General features: G+C 42.7%; 1 protein-coding gene across 1 annotated transcript in view; it reads right to left on the reverse strand.

Annotated features, from left to right (window-relative positions):
* Positions 1–433: 433 nt before the first annotated feature.
* The window catches only part of cep192 (centrosomal protein 192), a 62,445-nt gene continuing 41,124 nt past the window's right edge, over positions 434–21,754 (reverse strand). The window contains exons 44-52 of the mRNA XM_080039434.1: positions 21,558–21,663; positions 21,214–21,445; positions 20,654–20,730; positions 20,095–20,190; positions 17,695–17,814; positions 15,861–15,973; positions 14,573–14,699; positions 3,196–3,254; positions 434–1,693 (exon numbers count right to left, since the gene is read on the reverse strand). Coding sequence (XP_079895560.1) covers positions 1,561–1,693; positions 3,196–3,254; positions 14,573–14,699; positions 15,861–15,973; positions 17,695–17,814; positions 20,095–20,190; positions 20,654–20,730; positions 21,214–21,445; positions 21,558–21,663 — 1,063 coding nt within the window. The 3' untranslated portion in view covers positions 434–1,560. The remainder of the gene's footprint in view (positions 1,694–3,195; positions 3,255–14,572; positions 14,700–15,860; positions 15,974–17,694; positions 17,815–20,094; positions 20,191–20,653; positions 20,731–21,213; positions 21,446–21,557; positions 21,664–21,754) is intronic.

The following is a 21,754-nucleotide window of genomic DNA, read 5'->3' on the forward strand; positions in this document are numbered from 1 at the left end:
TAGTAGTAACAATCAGAAATGACCAAATTCCTCCAATTACTTCCTTTATGACAGCAGTATAAGAAAATATCAAAGAAAGCCAAGCTATTTTATCACAAAACTTTATTTTTAAAATGTGTACAAACAAACAATATATTACATTATATACTATTTAAGCATGTGCAAATTGTAAATCAAAATATGTCAGGATAATGTGTCCGGGCATAGTAAGAGCTGCCTGTGACAAAGTACCGCCTTCATATTCAAACTCTACACTAGTGTTATTGATTTTTCTAAGCTGTTGTCACAACGTGTGGCATCTAACAGCTAAACAACACACAGCCTTAATCAAGTTTATGGATAGCTCTATTCCAGTTCCAAAACTGATTATGGATGTGAATCCAATAAACCCCCCCCTACCCCCCCCCCCCAAGCAATATTGGTCATTCGCCCCTAAGCAGAAAGAGGAAATGGGTTGCTAATTTTCTGTGACTGGCACAATGATTAACAAGGTTTCTTACCATGGTTACCATTGTTAGCTGGCCTGGCAAGCTGCCCAACCCCCCACCAGAGGAAAGTCTTCTTAGCATGTAATAACAATCATTAAGCATCCTAGTGTTGCTGTGAGCTGCCCCCATCATGACTAAATTAAAGTACATCTGGACGGTTTGGAAGCAGTCTTGGAGGCTGCTGGGAAGTCAACACATGGTGCAGACAAAGGTTCAGTGCGATGAGGAGACATCTCCATAGAAGTCCCACAAGCACAGGAGAGAAGGAGGATGTTTCTGAAATGTTGACAGACCTAAATATATATATTTTTTAATCTAAATTGCGTGATCCTAAAAAAAAACAATCCATAAATCTACTGTGGTCTTGTAATGTTCATGAGTATATGACAGAAATTAATTCATTGGGTTTGAGACACATACAAATATGCCCAGGTCTCTGTCTGATTTGAGCACAGTTTGGCTTTTCAAAAAATAAGAGAAAGAAAATAAATGAACACATTGCCCCGAAAACAAAACTCCCAGCAGCTGTGTTACCAAAGCAGAGACAAAGGCATTCCTGTGTGACCGACTCAAAGTTAATCCCCAAAACATATTCAACCTGGTGCCGTCTGACAGGGGGCCGCGTGGCAACAACAATGCTGCCTTGTGCCACATGCCTTAGGGATAAGGCAAAATACCACATCCAGAGTCAAGTGACACAACCCATTAGCTCTCTGAAATGAGCTGTGCTGAGGAACTAATTGTGAGGCTAAATCATTGAGTGTCAGGCACAAAACAGGCAAAGTCATTTTTGATAAGCCAGCTGAGGATACCGGTGCTACATCCACAAGGCAGACAGTGTTGGCAGTAGAGTCTCAACTCATCTCCAGTAAATAAGTTATCTTCAAATAGGATGAGAGGAAGGATTTAGGGTCCACTGTTGCTTTTGTTTGATCCTTAAAACAGTGTGCAGTTTCCCCCCTTCTCCTCTCTAGTTACGCTTGTCTGTCCCATAGGGAAATAATACAGAGCAGAGCATCCATCCAAAGCCAGCCAGCCAGCATGAAGAGGGGTGGTTGTAAGGATGGTCAATTCAAGGCAATGCCTCACCGGTCAGCTGAATCACAAGACTTCCACTTGTTTCTGACTGGATGAGCAGCAAGCCAGTGTGGACGCCTGCAGTAGTGGGCTTGTACTGAACGGGTAGCTTCAGATAGTGCTGTGACCTAGTAGGCAGGGAAGAATGGACAGCAGTTAATACATTACAATGGTTAAATAAATAGATAGTTATTTCTATTGGAAATGGATATCAGTAATACAGAACACGTGCAACTGGCAACAGATGTAAATGCATGTTCACATCAAGAAATAAAATCAAGAATATGGATCATGTGACATATTAGATTCTGGCATAAATAATAATGGTGAAACACTGTATTCAAAAATGAGGGAGAAGGTCAACTCATCCATATGCAGCACATACAATGTCCCAGCATAATGAATAGAGAGTGAATGGGGCAGCAGCACACAGGTACAGTATACTGTTGATGTGGTGAAAATGATGCATGATCAGGAGCCACAGCATGCCGGCTTCATCACAAGGCAACCAGCAGTCCACACACAGCAGGGCTCACAACAGCACACTTACTGTAGGGCTGGAGGGCCGGTTCAGAGGGAAACCAACAGTAGTGTGTCTGACAGTGCATCCATTTTGATGAGGAAGTCAATACATTTCAACGTCCTTTTATTTCCCCATTCCACTCAAATGATATTTTTCTACTATTTCAACAGTACAAAAGCCATGTAAAGCCGATTCTGAAAACAGTCCCTTTACAGCAGAGCACAGCACAGCTAGTCCCATTGGCCATGTAACCCCCTCCCAAAGGCCCCAGTTAGGCAAACATCACAACTCCTCCAGGCCTCATGCGTGTGTGTGTGTGTACCGTATATATAGTCACATCATCCTCCAGGTACCAACATCTCACAGGACCTTCCATAGTGAGCATTAGCAATGAGAGAGTGACATTACAAAAGAGGTTACACCAAAGAGTTTGTGTTGATTTACCTTTCCAGACTAAACATTAGGGGCACTTTCACACCTGCCTTGTTTGGTTTGGTTGAAACAAACCCAGGTTTGCGTCTACCTTTGCTGCTGTTCCTTTGGGCAGGTCAGAAAACTGGACAAACCCAAAGCGGACCAAACAACCGAGACCACCTCTTCAACAAGGTCTCGGTACGCTTCCATAAAAATTCAGGTGCGGTCCGTTTGTGGTAAGAACATGAGCTTGAGTATTTTTGTTTTTATTAAACAAGCTCCCTTAGTTACGCTATGCATTATGGGATGAGAAAGACTTCCCCCTACGTCCTGTAGTTCCTTTCTGTAGTTTTCCTGCATGGAAATTCTGACCTATTGTTAAACAGTTAGGGAACTAAGTTATTGGTCCCGCCCCTGACATCTGACCAATGAGTAAACAGAACGTCCTCACGTGACTTATGAAGCTGCATTTTGGTTCTCGTCTGGTTCGAACCAAGGTAGCCAACTATAAGCGGACTATCAGGTGTGAAACCGCCCTAATACCCAACTTCTCTCTAACAGAAGACCACGAGAACACTGACACAGTAACAAGGAAGGCAACTAACAATAAAGACTTGTCTGATTTCACCCAGCTACAGTCAGAACAGTGAAGAAGAGAGAGATCATGTTGGGAAGAATGACCGGTGGACTCACCTCAGCATATATTTGGAATGCTTGATGTGGAAGGGCTCTCTAGGGTTTACAAATGTCAGCTGCAAGTCAATTAGAGAAGCCACACATCAACAAATCAAATCCATGCAAAGCACAGTGACATGTGTTAGGGGGTTATTATCACATGTATCATTCAGTACAAATAAATACACTCATGCAATGTATCTTAGCAATAAGGAATAACAGTATACACAAGTTTGTAAATATATACAGGTCCTTCTCATATAATTAGCATATTGTGATAAAGTTGATTATTTTCCATAATGTAATGATAATAATTGAACTTTCATATATTTTAGATTCATTGCACACCAACTGAAATATTTCAGGTCTTTTGTTGTTTTAATACTGATGATGTTGGCATACAGCTCATGAAAACCCCAAATTCCTATCTCAAAAAATTAGCATATCATGAAAAGGTACTCTAAACGAGCTCTTAACCTAATCATCTGAATCAACTAATTAACTCTAAACACCTGCAAAAGATTCCTGAGGCTTTTAAAAACTCCCAGCCTGGTTCCTTACTCAAAACCGCAATCATGGGTAAGACTGCCGACCTGACTGCTGTCCAGAAGGCCATCATTGACACCCTCAAGCAAGAAGGTAAGACACAGAAAGACATTTCTGAGCGAATAGGCTGTTCCCAGAGTGCTGCATCAAGGCACCTCAGTGGGAAGTCTGTGGGAAGGAAAAAGTGTGGCAGAAAACGCTGCACAACCAGAAGAGGTGACCGGACCCTGAGGAGGATTGTGGAGAAGGGCCGATTCCAGACCTTGGGGGACCTGCGGAAGCAGTGGACTGAGTCTGGAGTAGAAACATCCAGAGCCACCGTGCACAGGCGTGTGCAGGAAATGGGCTACAGGTGCCGCATTCCCCAGGTCAAGCCACTTTTGAACCAGAAACAGCGGCAGAAGCGCCTGACCTGGGCTACAGAGAAGCAGCACTGGACTGTTGCTCAGTGGTCCAAAGTACTTTTTTCGGATGAAAGCTAATTTTGCATGTCATTCGGAAATCAAGGTGCCAGAGTCTGGAGGAAGACTGGGGAGAAGGAAATGCCAAAATGCCTGAAGTCCAGTGTCAAGTACCCACAGTCAGTGATGGTCTGGGGTGCCATGTCAGCTGCTGGTGTTGGTCCACTGTGTTTTATCAAAGGCAGGGTCAATGCAGCTAGCTATCAGGAGATTTTGGAGCACTTCATGCTTCCATCTGCTGAAAAGCTTTATGGAGATGAAGATTTCATTTTTCGACATGGCACCTGCTCACAGTGCCAAAACCACTGGTAAATGGTTTACTGACCATGGTATTACTGTGTTCAATTGGCCTGCCAACTCTCCTGACCTGAACCCCATAGAGAATATGTGGGATATTGTGAAGAGGAAGTTGAGAGACACCAGACCCAACACTGTGGATGAGCTTAAGGCCGCTATCGAAGCATCCTGGGCCTCCATAACGGCCCCCACACACATCCTGCGTCTACCTCTGGAGCGCGTCGCGTTACCTTACGCGCCCCACACACATCCTGCGTCTACCTCTGGAGCGCGTCGCGTTACCTTACTGCTGCCTCTCTCGGACTTTTCTCGGACACACATGCAACGTCTCAGCAGCTGCTGCTGCTGCAGCGCTGCTTCTAAAGCCCTATCTTTCTACATAAAGTTTTCATAGATAATTCCCATTAAAAATGAAGTTCTTTCATGTCATCTATGATGCATATGATTTATATTGAGTCTGGGCAGTAATCCGTTCGCCCCATTGCCATTTTTTTTATTTTTTTTTTGCCATATTTTCGCTTGTTGGAAGTTTTATTTTGAAGGGGACACACCAGGAAATGGTGAAACTACAGCGAAAGCTGCCAGTATGAAGTCAATATGACTCTCAGCAGAGTATTACAAAAAACACTTTACTGATTTATACGGGAGAGAGAGAGGGGGGTGTGGTCGGGGAAGAAGAAGGCCGTAGACAGATAGAGCAACGGAAAACTGTTGCGCTCATCATGATCTTTTTTATTTCTTCACTATATTGGATCTCTATATCAGGGTTTCCGCTAGAAAAAATTGGTGCCGGTCATGTGACCTGGAAATTTGTAACGGTCAAATTGGAAAAACTGCGGTCGGATATTGTCCGTGTTTATTGCAATTAAAGCAATTAATAGACAGGCTATGTAAAGAATGATATCATCAAGGCATGTAGATTTATAGCCTGCTGTTTTTTTTATTAAAATGTTGGCAGGTGGAGGACAGAACAATTAAACATTTAATTTTAAAGTGCCGACTTGAAACAAAAATAATTTAGGTAGGCCATGCAAGGCAAACGTAATAATAGCCTAAACAATACTAAGTACAGTAAAACAAACGGGCGCATACCATAAGAAAATGCCGACTGTAATGAAAATAATAACATTTAAATAATTAAGTTATAAACAGTATAACAAAGAACGGCAGTATTTTAAAGTGAAAACGTGAATTGCCGAACTATAGGCCTACAGCATAAAATAAATAAAAACTCTCTGAAAATAAAACAATATCGCAAACTTTTACTTCTTTCGATACTTTGCAGCTGTGAAGCGTGCCGCTGCTGACTTAAAGTCAAATGTATCGAGTGTGTCTCGGCTGCTTGCAATGCGCATAAGCCTTGTGACTCTTCCTTCACCAAGGCGGCTTCGCTGGGCGGTTTTTATGCGGTTCTGCAGGGAGAAGCCTCTCTCTGCTGGCACACTGGAGACGGGGATCACACAGGCTACCTTTGCCAGTTTGACCCACTCGGGGAAGATTTCCGCATACTCCCTAATGAGCATCTCGCAGGCCGTTGCAAAATTCAAGCCTCCGTAACTGCGGAGGGCTGTCATCATGGGGATGGCATCTCGCTGCGCGCTTGCGGCATCAATGAATGTGGTTGCTGCAGACTCGTCCTCGCGTGCAATTTCTTGGCCAAAATGACCCAGCATGGTTTGGATGGCTGGTTCTGCATATTCCCGAAGCGCTGAGGGAACGGTGGGACAATCAGTCGGTGTTTTTTTTTATATATATATGTGGGAATCATGAAGTAAGTCACGTGACTGTCACATGACCGGCCTGCCAATTAGGCAGGAAGCAATAAAAGTTTGCTGGTGTCAACACACTCCCTCTCGCTACTTTGCTGTGTGCACCTCGGCTCTCACCGGCCGTTGCTGCCTAGCGATAAGGACACACGTTTCCTCTCTTAACGGAGAGAACTGGGGCCAGTTCCGGCAGGTCACTGAACGTGACAAAGGGTTGCTGTGGCCAGTAAGAAGCCTCATTACGGAGTGGAAGTCCCTCACCCCTCCTTCCTGAATTGCTGGGCCACAGGCAGGACTAGTGTGTATGTTGAGGCTACTCATACAAAGGACCAGGCCAGCCACTGTTTTCTACTGTTTTTTATATTTTCTTTATGTTTGTTTGTTTTATTTTGGTAGAACCCGTTAGTAGCTCTTATGGCTAGAATTTTGTGACTCAGATTACTCTCCTTCTACATTTCAGGGATCTCTGTACAAGGCTGGGCCCGTGGCGACACATGTCTAAGCTTTCTGTGGTGGGCCTGCACGGTTTGACACTTTATTATACTGCTAAATGCACATTTCTTATTATTTACTTCTTATGTTACATATTTTGTAGATAGTGCATGTGTTTTCCCTTTTTGTTTGGTGTTGGCTTTTGTTGCTTTCGTTTCTTTTGTCCTCCACAGTGGCTATTCAGCGTGCACGCGCGGACCAGACTTTTTTTATACCGAAAGGAGAGTAATGCTGTCATCTGAGACGTCTACTATTGCATCCCTCTCTTAAGAGGGTTTTAATCTATAGTCTTCAATAAATAAGATATATTTTTGCACCAATTCATGCCTCCATCTCATTGTTCATGTTAGGGGAAGATACATCGGTAAAAACGACACACTCATAGCTAATGTAAACGGGTTCCTCCTGCCCATCAAATTGGAGGTGGCGTTGTCGGGCAGGATAAGGTAATATCTTACCTATGGTTACCACATTTTTGGCGTTGTCGGCAGGATATATTAAAGGGGCATGAATTTCTGCATTTGTTTTGTTTTGCTTTCCTTGTTTTTTTGGTTGAAATAGAAACAGTGGCTGGAGCTGGACATCGGGACACAGATGCTGGGATGCAGATGAACCTGTAATGGGATCCAAGGGCCGGTGACAACAAATTGACTCCATTGTTGGATTCCCTGTATTCTGATAATACCTAACTCTGTGTATCTCATTTCTGTTGTTGTAAACCACCCTACAGAAATGAGTGTCGATCAGGAAGTAGAGGAACTTTTGGCTCTACGTGAAGAGGTACAGAGACTACGAGTGGCTAATGAGCAATTCGTTCAAGAAAGAGGTGCCAATTCAGGTGCAGGCACTAGTTTTGCTAGCACAAGTGCTAATGCTAGTGGGCTACCTCCCAACGAAAATGTATATTCACCCAACCAGACTGTTGCACAATCTGGACGTTTGGTATTTATTCAGAGGGAGAGAAAGTGCCCCCAGCAGGTGCCGGACCACCAGACCAGTGGCACTCAAAATGCACGGGACGACCAGGAGGGACCTGATGTTGTAACACAGCATCAAATTGGAGTTTTTCCGAGCCGATCAAAAACTGAACTGGCAACCCTACAGAGCACTGACCCTGTTCTTAAAGTCTTTCTTTCTTTCTGGCAGATGGGAAAGCCACCAAATAAGGAAGAGCGCTCGCAACTCCCGCAGGCGGTAAAGAGTCTCCTTAAACAGTGGGACCGCATTATAGAAAGAGACGGCGTACTCTATAGGAAAGTAACTGCCCCACATGGTGAGCCCTATATTCAACTTTTGTTGCCCACATGCCTTCACCAGGAGCCAACCGAAGCTGGTAACCCCTACATCGTCACCATGGCTGACGGCACTGGCAGTGTTAGACGGGTGAGTAGGACCGAGATGAGGGCGGCACAGCTGGAAGGTCTACCGTCGGTGCCGGTGGCGCCCGGGCCAGACCCAAGGACTCCCCATCAGGAGGATAGTCCCGGCAGCAGTGATGAGGAGGATGCTCTGCTGTGGATAAATGGGACATTGTCCCCTCGACATGCCCCAGATGACCAACAGGCTGCAGTCCATGGAGGTGATTCCATCAGACCCGGGGAGAGGCAGGAAATGCCACCAGCTCCTCGACGGAAAACTAGGGCTACAGCCGGAAGAAATCCAAATCCACACAACCTCCCAAGGTCCACAGTGGCAAGTGAGAATATAGTTGCGTTTGTAAGGGCTGCTGCTCCCCTGGCCCCTGTAGTAATGGTCAATCCCCTATTTAGACCTTGGTTGTGATTAATGTTATCGTCGGGGCGACGACACTTTTTAGTGGGGGTGTATGTGGGAATCATGAAGTAAGTCACGTGACTGTCACATGACCGGCCTGCCAATTAGGCAGGAAGCAATAAAAGTTTGCCGGTGTCAACACACTCCCTCTCGCTACTTTGCTGTGTGCACCTCGGCTCTCACCGGCCGTTGCTGCCTAGCGATAAGGACACACGTTTCCTCTCTTAACGGAGAGAACTGGGGCCAGTTCCGGCAGGTCACTGAACGTGACAAAGGGTTGCTGTGGCCAGTAAGAAGCCTCATTACCAGTGTTGGGAACGTTACTTTAAAAAAGTAATTAGTTATAGTTACTCACTACTTGTTCCGAAAAGTAACTGAGTTACTAACTGAATTACTTTATAATAGAAGTAACTAGTTACCAGGGAAAGTAACTATTTGCGTTAGCCTACTGTAAAAAAAAAAGTTGCTATATGTCAAAATTTAGATTTTTCTGAGCAGTTTTCACAAGTCAGTTGAAATGAGTAGAACAGACAGGTAGGCCTACTTGTAAGCTACATCACCTTCAATATGTATTGCACATCAACAGACAGCAAGAGGTTTATCCTGCACCTGCAGTATTTTGTTCTCAACAAAAGTAGTAGAGGAAACTGCTGAATGTACCGTGCTGATCTGCTATATCACTGGATTCACTTCAGGGGTGTCAGCTAAAACACCACTTCAGGCCAAAAACGTCAGACTATGAAGCATGAGACGATGAGAGGAGGAGTAAGGATGTATCCGCTGTTTATTTCCTTCTTTAACAAGCACAGCAGCATACAGATCCCAGGAAAAGAACAATAGCAATATTCGGCTCGTGATGACACGCTAAACAGCTGTTGCAACCGGCGAATCACGTCCGTTTAATAGCGTGCATAAATTATAATTTATAGAGATCGGGAAACTCAATGCATTTACTCACAAGGGCGATGCAAACAAACTCAGGGAGAGCACGTTTCAATCGTGGATTGATAGGTGGTTACTGCGCCAACGTGCACGCTCGTAGCTCCCACAACAGAGAGAGAAAGAAAAAGAAACTTCACTAAAGAGGCGCTGACGTGACGGCGCTAACTGACAGTTCTAATGTCATCCACACACCGGTCTCCTCACTAGCAGTTTGTGTAGTATGGAGCCAGGGGTGCGTTCGGATTACACCGTTTATTCAATCAATTCAAAGTAACGCACCGCATTTAACGTTCAGTAACGATAACGGCGGTGTAACGGCGGAAAAAGTAATTAGTTAGATTACCCCGTTACTGAAAAAAGAATGGCGTTACGTAACGCCGTTCTTTTAAACGGCGTTATTCCCAACACTGCTCATTACGGAGTGGAAGTCCCTCACCCCTCCTTCCTGAATTGCTGGGCCACAGGCAGGACTAGTGTGTATGTTGAGGCTACTCATACAAAGGACCAGGCCAGCCACTGTTTTCTACTGTTTTTTATATTTTCTTTATGTTTGTTTGTTTTATTTTGGTAGAACCCGTTAGTAGCTCTTATGGCTAGAATTTTGTGACTCAGATTACTCTCCTTCTACATTTCAGGGATCTCTGTACAAGGCTGGGCCCGTGGCGACACATGTCTAAGCTTTCTGTGGTGGGCCTGCACGGTTTGACACTTTATTATACTGCTAAATGCACATTTCTTATTATTTACTTCTTATGTTACATATTTTGTAGATAGTGCATGTGTTTTCCCTTTTTGTTTGGTGTTGGCTTTTGTTGCTTTCGTTTCTTTTGTCCTCCACAGTGGCTATTCAGCGTGCACGCGCGGACCAGACTTTTTTATACCGAAAGGAGAGTAATGCTGTCATCTGAGACGTCTACTATTGCATCCCTCTCTTAAGAGGGTTTTAATCTATAGTCTTCAATAAATAAGATATATTTTTGCACCAATTCATGCCTCCATCTCATTGTTCATGTTAGGGGAAGATACATCGGTAAAAACGACACACTCATAGCTAATGTAAACGGGTTCCTCCTGCCCATCAAATTGGAGGTGGCGTTGTCGGGCAGGATAAGGTAATATCTTACCTATGGTTACCACATATATTTTTTTTTAAAGAAAAGCCAATAAACAACTTTAAACAAAGTATTCCTCGCTGTCTCCAACGTGCATTTAACACTGTACAAATCAGTTTTGTTAGGCCTACATAAGCCTATTGTCTCGCTTTTCCTTATTATCTGTCAGCAGCCTATGCAACAAGGACGATTTTTACCACAATTTTGACGGCTGCACTATAGGCTAAATAACCCATTACACTCACAACATTTGCGTACCAGATTAGAATTTAGCGGAGGTCATAGCTCTCGAGTTCCCTTATAGTTTGCATTATGGCTCTTATTAAAAGGCTATTGTTAGGCCTGCTGTATTATTATTTTTATTATGCCTATTAAATCCTATTGTCCTTTTATTATTATTGACCAGAATATGCGAGCATGTTTGGTCATTTAAAAATAATATTCTATTTAATAACAAGGCTATTTACATCATACGTAATCAAATAGGCTAGCCTAGCCTACTTACCAGCTGTCTGTGGTGGGTATCGGGAGGGATTAAGGAGGACGTCGAAGCAGTTAAGCAGATCCAGGGAATCGTCAGGGAAGCGGTCGTGCAGAGCATCTATCAGGTGTTGGATATAGCTTGCTCGAGCATTTTTGAAGGCTTGAACGGACCGGTCGCCTGCATGGGTCACTTGAATGCCATTGTACATGCCTTCTTTGGAGTCCGTTTGATACTTCTTTTCTTCTGGCCCGGGTGCATCTCTTAGCTGTGTGAGGGCCGAGACTGATGCTTTGACCATTGGTCGGATTGTGGCCAGATTGACATCGTCCCTCTGGAAAACCAAATTTAGTTTGGTCATCACTGGGAGAACATCAGCTAGCGTGTGCGTTAGGGCGATAAAGCTATATGGCTGTATTTGTCCAAGGATGCCTTGGGCTTGGGCATTTCCTCCCACCGCCTCTTCATTAAGCTCCATAACCAACGCAGGCCAGTTCTTTTTAATGCTCTCCACTGCCCTGTGCAACGACAGCCAGCGGACAGCGCATGGCTGCTTCAGACTCGTCATGTCTTCCTCTGTCAGAGTTGCTGTTAGTTGACGGAGGCGATTGGTCCTGCTAGCAGAGTGCTTGTAGAAGGAGTACACAGCGGAGATTGTGCGCTTGTAGGCTCCAACCTGGTTCACAGCTTTAGCTGCATCTACCGCGGCCAGCGCAGTGCGGTGGGCAACGCAGTGCACTTGGATCGAATACACGCTCTCTTTTTTCAGGAGAGCACCAACTCCAGCATGCCTCCCCATCATGACGCTGGCTCCATCCGAGCCCAGTCCGACTACGCGGGACAGCTCCACATTCCTGCCGCGGAGAACCTCCGCTACTTTGTCGAAAATGCACTGAGCCGTCCCGGAGTGCACATCGTAGTTGCCTACAAAACATGTCTCCACCTTTCCATTGACTTGCACTTTGACATACATGATCAACTTCTTGTCAACCGTAATGTTGACGGTCTCGTCGATTATGATGCCAATGAAATCACTGGCTCCTATTTTCTCATCCAGTCCCTTTAATTCCACATCCTCGAGAGCCATTTCCATATCACAGATGGAGTCGCTGTGCCGGTAAATCCCCTCGGATGTGGTGAAATCCGGGGCCTGAACTGCTCTTAGTAGCTCTGTCATACCCACATATTGATGACCCGGGATGTCGTGTTTGGCCATGTGAAATACAACTTTCATCTGCGAGCAGATCTTTTTTTTTGATGAGTCGGTGGCTTTCTCACATTGGCCTTTCATGGCCATTTGCAGGTGTTTAAGGTTGCCAGCCGATACATGATCATTGCACTGACTGTGCTCTGTTATGCTCGATAATCGCATATTTGCGGACCCCCGAGTGAAGCCATTCTTCCTCCCGGATTTTTCGCACTGAGCGCAAAACAGCCTCTCCTCACCGTCTACTATATCGCACCTCACCCAGGGGAACGTGTCTATCCAGTCCGGCCTGAACGCCCGCGTTTTCCTCCTCTTTTCTGCTGGAGGCTGAGCCACGGGCACCACAGCATCAGCGCCCTCTTCTGACACAGATGGATGTGTATGTGAGGTGTCAGACCTGCCACTGCTGCTGCTTGGCTTGAAAAAGTTTGTGATCCTCTGTCGATTCGCCATGGTTATCAAATAGTAGGCCTACTCCGCAAAACTTGCCGCCGGATTTATTTCGCTAGCTTGCCGCTGTTTAGTTTATAAATCTACGGTAGGCTATAGCGATCAATTTAAAAGCGGGTGCGCGAAATGTAACAATTTATTTATTTTATCACACAGGCTACACTACAATCAAAACTGTTATTGTTTTACATGAATTGACTAAATAAATGACCACTGTAGTATATTTATTTGAATATATTTATTCACAATTCAAATTGTGCAGAGATAATTATTTCCATTGGTCATTCTGACCGGAGACATTTGGAATTTTCGGTCCTCCTCATTTTTTTCCGGTCATTGACCGGTAATTACCGGACAACGGAAACTCTGCTCTATATGTGTCATTTATCCAAAAATTAAATGCCAGAACTGCTGCCTCTCTCGGACTTTTCTCAGACTCACATGCAACGTCTCAGCAGCTGCTGCTGCAGCGCTGCTTCTAAAAGCCCTATCTTTCTACATAGAGTTTTCATAGATAATTCCCATTAAAAGTTATTTCATGTCATCTATGATGCATATGATTTATATTGAGTCTGGACAGTAATCCGTGCGCCCCATTGCCATTTTTTTTTATTTTTTTTTGCCATATGTTCGCTTGTTGGAAGTTTTATTTTGAAGGGGACACACCAGGAAATGGTGAAACTACAGCGAAAGCTGCCAGTATGAAGTCAATATGACTCTCAGCAGAGTATTTCAAAAATCACTTTACTGATTTATACGGGAGAGAGAGGGGGGTGTGGTCGGGGAAGAAGAAGGCCGTAGACACAGATAGAGCAACGGAAAACTGTTGCGCTCATCATGATCTTTTTTATTTCTTCACTATATTGGATCTCTATATGTGTCATTTATCCAAAAATGAAATGCCAGAACTAATTGAAAATTAGGTTTTAAATCCCTCGGATTTTGATTGCACAATTAAATCGTGAAATAAAGGGATTATTCGCGTATACGACTGAGGGATGTTTTATTTTGAAATAAACACACCGGGTAAACGTGTAACTAGATTGAATGCTGCTGGTATGACTGTCAGCAGAGTATTTCTCTATCAGTTAAAGCACAGAGACGCGAGAGAGACGCGCTGCTCTCAGAAAAAAATAGGCGAGCCTCCTGAGGTGAAGGGGAGCGTCGCTGCAGACGTGCCTCCGACGCGCCTCAGCAGTGCGTCTGAGGTTGGATGTGTGCTCGCTCTACGTTGATTTCACAGTCTGTGACAAAAAGTCAGACGCAGACGCGAGGTAGACGCGCAGTAGAGGTAGGATGTGTGTGGGGGCCGTAACACCTCAGCAGTGCCACAGGCTGATTGCCTCCATGCCACGCCGCATTGAAAGCAGTCATTTCTGCGAAAGGATTCCCGACCAAGTATTGAGTGTATAACTGAACATAATTATTTGAAGGTTGACTTTTTTGTATTAAAAACACTTTTCTTTTATTGGTCGGATGAAATATGCAAATTTTTTGAGATAGGGATTTTTGGTTTTTCTTTAATTTTTTGCCCAAATCATCAATATTAAAACAATAAAAGGCTTGAACTACTTCAGTTGTGTGTAATGAATCTAAAATATATGAAAGTCTAATGTTTATCAGTACATTACAGAAAATATTGAACTTTATCACAATATGCTAATTATATGAGAAGGACCTGTATATATATATACACACTGTCACTTACTTTTGAATATAATAAACCTCTCTCTCTGCAATGGCTTACTTGAAAACCATCCTTTATAGACGTCCTTGCTTTAACCAATGTTTTGTATTCTAGTTGCTGCTACAGTAAGCCAGAGAGAGTGTTTCCTTATATCTTCATTAAATAGTAATGCATGTCTGACCTCGTGCGTGTCCGCTGAGTTGTTGCGGATGTTGACCTTCAGAGTGCTGGATGCCCCGGCCCGCGTGGCTGGGAAGGTGTACAGATCCTGTGGAGAGTACACCCCCCTCCGCACAGCCTCCTCCTGACTGAGAATATAACACATAGTGATAGTTTAAAACGGGAAGCATAAACATCACAACACCATACGAGGATGAGATACCTACTCTGAATACATGACCTACAGTTCATTAAATCCAGTCATTACAGCGAATGTATGAGTGTCTTAAAGGAATAGTTAAAACAGTAATGAATATACAGTATGTTTGTATGTATGTGTATATATTAGTGCTGTCAAACGATTAAAATATTTAATCGCGATTAATCGCATTAATGTCATGGTTAACTCGCGATTAATCGCACATTTTTATCTATTCTAGCCTAAATGTCCCTTGATTTCTTTTTGTCCCATTATTTTTTCTCATTTTAATGCTCTTTTCACACCCATTCTCTACACCCTTGTAATTCAGTGCATTTCTTCTAAAATATCATAATTTCCAATTCAGTGCAAATAGAAAACAATGTAGATCCCCCCACCCCTAGAACAACATACACAAACATAATTGGAACTTCCTTTTTTATTTAAAAACAAACAAACCATAAAACAAATTAGTATTAAGGCTAAATTAAACTGGTTGCTGCCTAAATGTTTTGGGAGTCGTTCATCCACGACTTATTTCAGACTGTGTGTGGAGTGGCCACACCACTTGTATGCTGGTGGTTGGTATGCCGCTGCTGCAGCCGAGGCTTCAGTCACCCTTGATAGCGAAAATTGAAGTGAAAATGAATGACTGGCGGCTGCCACTAACGTTCATGGAGGTTTTGGTAGGGGCGCAGGGTTATAAGTAGGACTTTTGCAAATCAAAAGCTTTCTTTTCTGTTCTTTTTGCGCGTAGTCAGTCACACACGGAAGACTAGTGAAGGTCGCGCAACTGAGCTAGGAAGTGGCAGCTTCCGGTTTCTGCTTCAAAATAAAAGTCAAAATTGACTTGACGTTTAGCCATTTTGCCAGTTAAATGATTTTAATGTGAAGTTACGCTGTAGGACATGTTCCGGTTGACTTAACAGTAACTTAATGGCGAGCCATATGAATAGTTTGTGGTGTTTCAGTTGTTCTAACATTACTAGTTCATGCAACAGCATGTGAAAAAACCACAACGTTTTCTTTTACACAAGATTGCACCAAGATGTCTAGCAGTGGTCATCTATTCCCCTGTCACTCTGACGTGTTGAGTTGTATCGTCTCTCACCTGGTCTTGCCGGCTGAGGCGTCGGCTCTCCTCCTGGGTTTGACTGTGGCCTCTGTCTTCACCAGAGAGCAGTCTCCTTCTACAGGTCCTTCCACTGGCCCACACTTTATCCCCTTTAGACACACAGACAACACTTTAGGATCTTAGATAGATTGTAACAAAAAAAAAGGAAAGAAAAAAAAACATGGCTGACATCATCTCCCTACTACTACTTCAAAACTGCTTGTCAGTAAAATACAATTTAGAAGACAAATTCAAATATATTCTGCATAACATATTTGTGTTATTGATGTGGAGACATCATCAAGCATGGCAGACGTATCACATATTAAGTTCCGCACAGGGCTGTCAGGTAAATATCTAAAAACTGGAGCATTTAACATCACTAAATGATTTGGCACTGCATCTAAGAAATAAAAGCAACAAAAAAACAGTCACAGCCACTTAACCTACTTGTGTGCTTACTGTGTATGTATGCTCTTAAGTTAACTGGGTCTGTCATAACACTCCACATTAAAGCAGCACACACACACAAGATGCCCGCAGGCCCATCTCAGCAGGGGGGGGGGGGGCTTATCCATGTGATCCCAAAACCCACTTTCCTCATTTGTTAATTCTGTCACTAACAGTACAAAGCCATACTGAGGTTACTAGTGCCACACCTGCTGTTTCTGTTAAGCTTATCAAAGAAATAACACATTCTAATGCTTCAAAGTAAAGATTTTGCCACGCTAGTGCTAATGCTCTAGACGTGGTGTGGTTTGACAGTAACACAATTAGTGAGTTAATTATTGTTTGCTGTACAGAGTGTCTTATAAAAAGGTGCAAAATAAATGTTGGTCTAATGTAGGTTTGTTGATCAGAGACAACTTAAATAAACAAGAGTTTGAAAAAAAACACTTCAAAAAAGGTTCTGCATAAACAGTTAAGGAGAACAAATAGAAAAGCTGTCACAAGCATTGTTTGCTGTACACTGTAGTGTCTGGTGAAAGGTGCTAAATAAATGTTAGACTAATGAAGTTTTGATTAGAAGGTGCTAAGTAAATGTTTAGGCTAATGCTAACGATTAAAAGCGCTAAAATAAATATTGGTCCAATGTAGATTTGCTGCTTTGAGACAACTAAAATAATCTCTTCGAAAGTTAAAAAGGATGCACTTCAAAAAAAAGGTTCAGGTGAAACATTGTAAAGAAAAGCAAATAAGAAAACGTGACAAGAGACAATTCTATGTCAATATAGGAGAATAAACAAAACTCAGAATTATAATGAATCCTAGGCCGACAACTTTACTACTATCAGTAAGGGTATGTGAAAGACACCAACAATACTTTAAAAATATCATATAATAATTAGGGCTGTCAAACGATTACACATTTTAATCAGATTAATCACAGGATTCTGTGGATTAATCACGATTAATTTTACCATTCGAAATATGCCTGAAAAATTCTAATTTTCTCTGTATATTGTTGTATGAACGGAAAGATAAATGACAGAAGGTGGATATGTACATTTAAAATGAGTATTTTTATTAATTCAAAATCCAAATCATGGTTTTAATACTGAAAATACATTTTAATCAAACTAAAATATATAAGCCTACCTACCAAACCATAATTCAATTGGTCTGTCTCTTTACTATGTCTTTGGGGAAATAGGATAGGCAATAGAATGGCAATTGGTGTGTGTGTGTGTGTGTGTGTGTGTGTGTGTGTGTGTGTGTGTGTGTGTAATTCCAGAAATTAATCACCCTGCGTTAACGTGTTAATTTTGACAGCCCTAATAATAATACTTGAATAAAAAAAGATGAGATGAATAGTGAAAGGAGTGCTCACAGTGCCACAGAGCTGGAAGCGGATCCTGCTCTGGTGCTGGGGCTCAGACACAGTGTGACACTCCAAGTCCCAGAACTGTGCGTAGTCCCCTCTGTCTCTGGGCAGGAACGTTATAGGCACCTGGGAGCACACATTGCATTTGGAAATGGAAACGATTTGATTGCTGCATGCTTTACCGGTAAGTATAGCATGAATAGAAGCAAATAACATTAAACCAATCAACAGACAAAATGCTAGGAATGAAAGAAAGAATGATTTGATGTCTCTTAACTACAACCAGAGGTTTAAAATGGTGCTCTGAGGAACTCTCAGTTTTTGGTTAATTCTTGCACCCCCTTTGTACAAAAGCGGTCGTGTTTTTACTATGGAAGCTATAGTTCCAGGGTGTGGGACCCATGACAAAGGCATTAAGAGTATTTTAAAGTTCCTCGTAGCACTTTTAAAGAGCAATGTATGGAATGAAAGAAAGGATTTGCTCTAGGTACTCCTCCTGTATAAAACATAAGTTCTAAAGCCTTCTCTCACATGGACATTTAGACTGGTCAGTTATAATAATGGAAATGATGCACTACTTCCAGGGCCATGGTATTGGCCATACCCCATCCTCTTGACATGGCTTACTGCTACACCTACATTATTTTTTAATTTATGGCAAGTCAAACTGCCTTTTGAATAGTCTATGTCTTACCATGTCATGTAAGAAACAAATATTTTTTGAAGTACAATACTGTGAAAAAAAAAGTAATTTGATTCAGCTATGTGTGGAACAGCGCTCACCTCCACAAATGAAATATGTAAAGATACTTAATCATATACTGGTATGTGTTCACTGAGGACTTGTCATCTAGACATTGGTTGTATATATTTTAGTGGTGGGCCGTTATCGGCGTTAACGTGCTGCGTTAACGCAAAACTCTTATCGGCGATAAAAAAAAATATCGCCGTTAATCTCTTATTCCACCTCCTGTTCGGCTCAGGGGAGATGGTTCCCTCCAGGGCCGATGGCTGTTCGCCGTCAGGGTGAACCCCCTTCCGTGTGTTCTCTGGTCGGGTAATAATAGCCGGGGGCCGTTGTTGACACTTGAGGAGCCTTTATTGCAGGAGCGAAGCTTCTCTCAGACACCCGCCGCTCTCTCTCTCCATCACTTGCCCACGACACACACCACCTGGCTGCAGGATCGCTAATGTAACACTCAGCGCCAAACCCCCTTCACAAATCTGTCTATTCAATGTTTACTTATGAATGTATCCATGTACGTAACTCTGACATGTACATAACTTAATTTATTGTTAATAATATGGTCTGTTTATAAATTCGGCATATGATTAAAGCATCTAAACACCCGTAATCATGTTAAACGTTTACTGTTTTTAAGTTATTAAAAACTCGCTCCCGCAGATACACAGCAGAGGGAGGTCTTATATTCAGCCATTGCTAAAGGGAGTGCTGTATTATGGAACGGCCGCTGTGGTACGAAATTCCAGTCTCAACAATGTTTCCTACACGAAATTATAACTCTAGCGTCTACAGCCCGTTGTTTTCATGTAGTGTAACTTGTGTAATGTGTTACATTATTCAGCTGTTGCCGTGATGTCGGCTAACGCTGATGATAATGATAACTAGCTCTCCGTCGCACAATAGACTGTAGGTTGGTGTTGCAGCCAGCTGTTAGGTGAAGCGCTGTCCCACAGGTAAAAGCCATGGACCTATAAAGCCTGTCCAATATTCACTCTAGTCCAGCTTCTTGAAAAGTTTATAAGGACTTTATTATTTATGTAAAAATTATATTTAATGTTTCACTTGAAGCACAAAAGTAATGGCTTTATTTTCTGTTATAGCCTATAGCCTACCCAACAAATTAGTTTTTTCGTTTTTTTTAAGCACAAAAAACAGTGCAATGTTGTGATTTTTAGCCTTATATCTGATTAAATTGTTAGAATATTATTTGTTCGCAATAATTAGACACTCGTTCTGATGACGAAATGAAAGCCACCTGGCTTGAGAAACACGTTCTCAAAGACTTACTTTGAGTCATTATTTAGGGAGCACACACATATTATGAATGAATTCAAATGAGCCATTTTAATCTAGATTAATCTAGATTAATTCCAAAATTAATCTAGATTAATCTAGATTAAAAAAATTAATCTATGCCCACCTCTAATATATTTGTATAAATTCTGACCATGAAAAAAATGTCAATGTGATAGTCTACACTTTACCTAGTGAACACAACTCATCAATGGAGCATGGGTTAGTGTTGCTCCTTCTCAGCTAGGAATGAAAAGTATCACAAGACAGATTTTTGCCCTAAACATTTGCGGTAAATACCTCATCCCTTTAAAAGTGATTTGCTCTGAATATTCCTGACATGTTCTTGTGTGGATGTGGCTGTGTACCTGCATCTTCTCCTGCTCCCCCAGAGTGCCTGAGACCCTGGAGCATCTGAAAGCAGTGTAGGTGGCCCGGTACACATCTCCTGTGCTGTCCACTCCCTGAGGAGAGAGACAAGGGACAGTTAAGACCTGAGTCACTGCTATCTGTCATGACACCACGGCCAACCAGACAAAAAGGACATTAGTGTGAACTTACAGAATAAATTAAATAGCAAAGTGAGCCATGATGAAACAAAGGGAAATGATTTAGTTATACTTACAAAATAATACAAACTAAACAAAAAGAACAATGCACCAACTCTTTCCCATAACTAGCCTATAGTTTAAATATACATTTAAAGAGCATGGTAGACCTATCTGACTCCCTTGCAATGTTTCTATATGTTTGGATCAAAAAAATATATATTCTCACCTCCATGTTTTTATCTTTAACTTTGAAAACCCCAATAAAAAGAGTTGGGGAAAAAAAGGAAAGAAAACTTCAATAGAAAACAATGTGTTCCCAAAGGAAGGATAATACAGAGAGGAAACAGGAACGACAGAAGAATAAAGAAAGAAGTACCTTGACATATGGAGGAGCAAACGATGACAGGTACCACCTCACTTCCTGGTCCCCATTCTGCACCTCCAGCTGGGACTCTGAGGCAGAGGAGACACAGAGAGGTTCAGTCTCCCACAGGGACACAGTGTGCTGTCTACTGACTGTGACTTATAACACTGACAGTCTGAAGGGGAACACAGCCATTTTTCACCTAAACTTAGGCTTCTAGAACATCATCTTCATAATGTTCCAACCTCACAATATGCTGCTGTACTGTACCCTGTATCATCTCAGGGCGGCGTGTCATTTTGAATGTATGTTTTAATTAAGGCTAACAAACAGTTGATCAACGGTAGGCTACACTCTGTGGTCAATACATTCCCATTAGCCCCAGAGGGCGGTGCATCATCAGTTGAATGCACACCCACAGACGAGTAGCGCTGCTGTTATTATCCAAAAGCAAACCCTACATTCACACCGCTGACAAAAGCCCGATGTTAGCAGGATTAAGCAGGTTTTTTGGCCAGTGTAAAAGGGGCTTTAGATCCAAAGAGAAAGACGGCAGGTTGTGCCCTCCATACCTGATGTTTCCCCTGAGGGAGTGGATGGGAACATGACAGTCTTGTTGCTGATCTCCAGCAGAGCTGGAGGTGTCTCTGGGGTTTGTGGCAGTAGAGAAGGCTTGGTGGCTTGGAGCCTGGACACTGGTAGCACTGGGGTGGCTGCCTGGGGGGGCAGGGCTGACAGAGTGCTGTCAGCCGGGGCAGCAGACACATCCAGAGCCAGATCACGACGAATCTGAACCTTGATCAACTGAAGCAGACGTCACAGTTAACATACTCAGTGAGTACTTACAACACAAGACAACATCAATGATTGACTTGTCTTGAAGATTGAAAAGCTCAATGTGTCTTGTGTTCCATACCTTCTGTTGACTGTCACACTGGACATAGATCTGTCCACTCCATGGCAGCAGGGAGGATTTGGTTGCTAGTGAAGGGTTTGGGCTGATCAGAATCTGCAGGTGGCACCTTGGTTAACAATAATCAAGAAATTAGACACAAGTGGAATGATCAAATTCAAATATATTCACAAACCACGTCAGGATTATTTTCATGTAAT

Source organism: Ammodytes marinus (assembly GCF_949987685.1).
Source record: "Ammodytes marinus genome assembly, chromosome: 13".
NCBI lineage: Eukaryota > Metazoa > Chordata > Actinopteri > Uranoscopiformes > Ammodytidae > Ammodytes > Ammodytes marinus.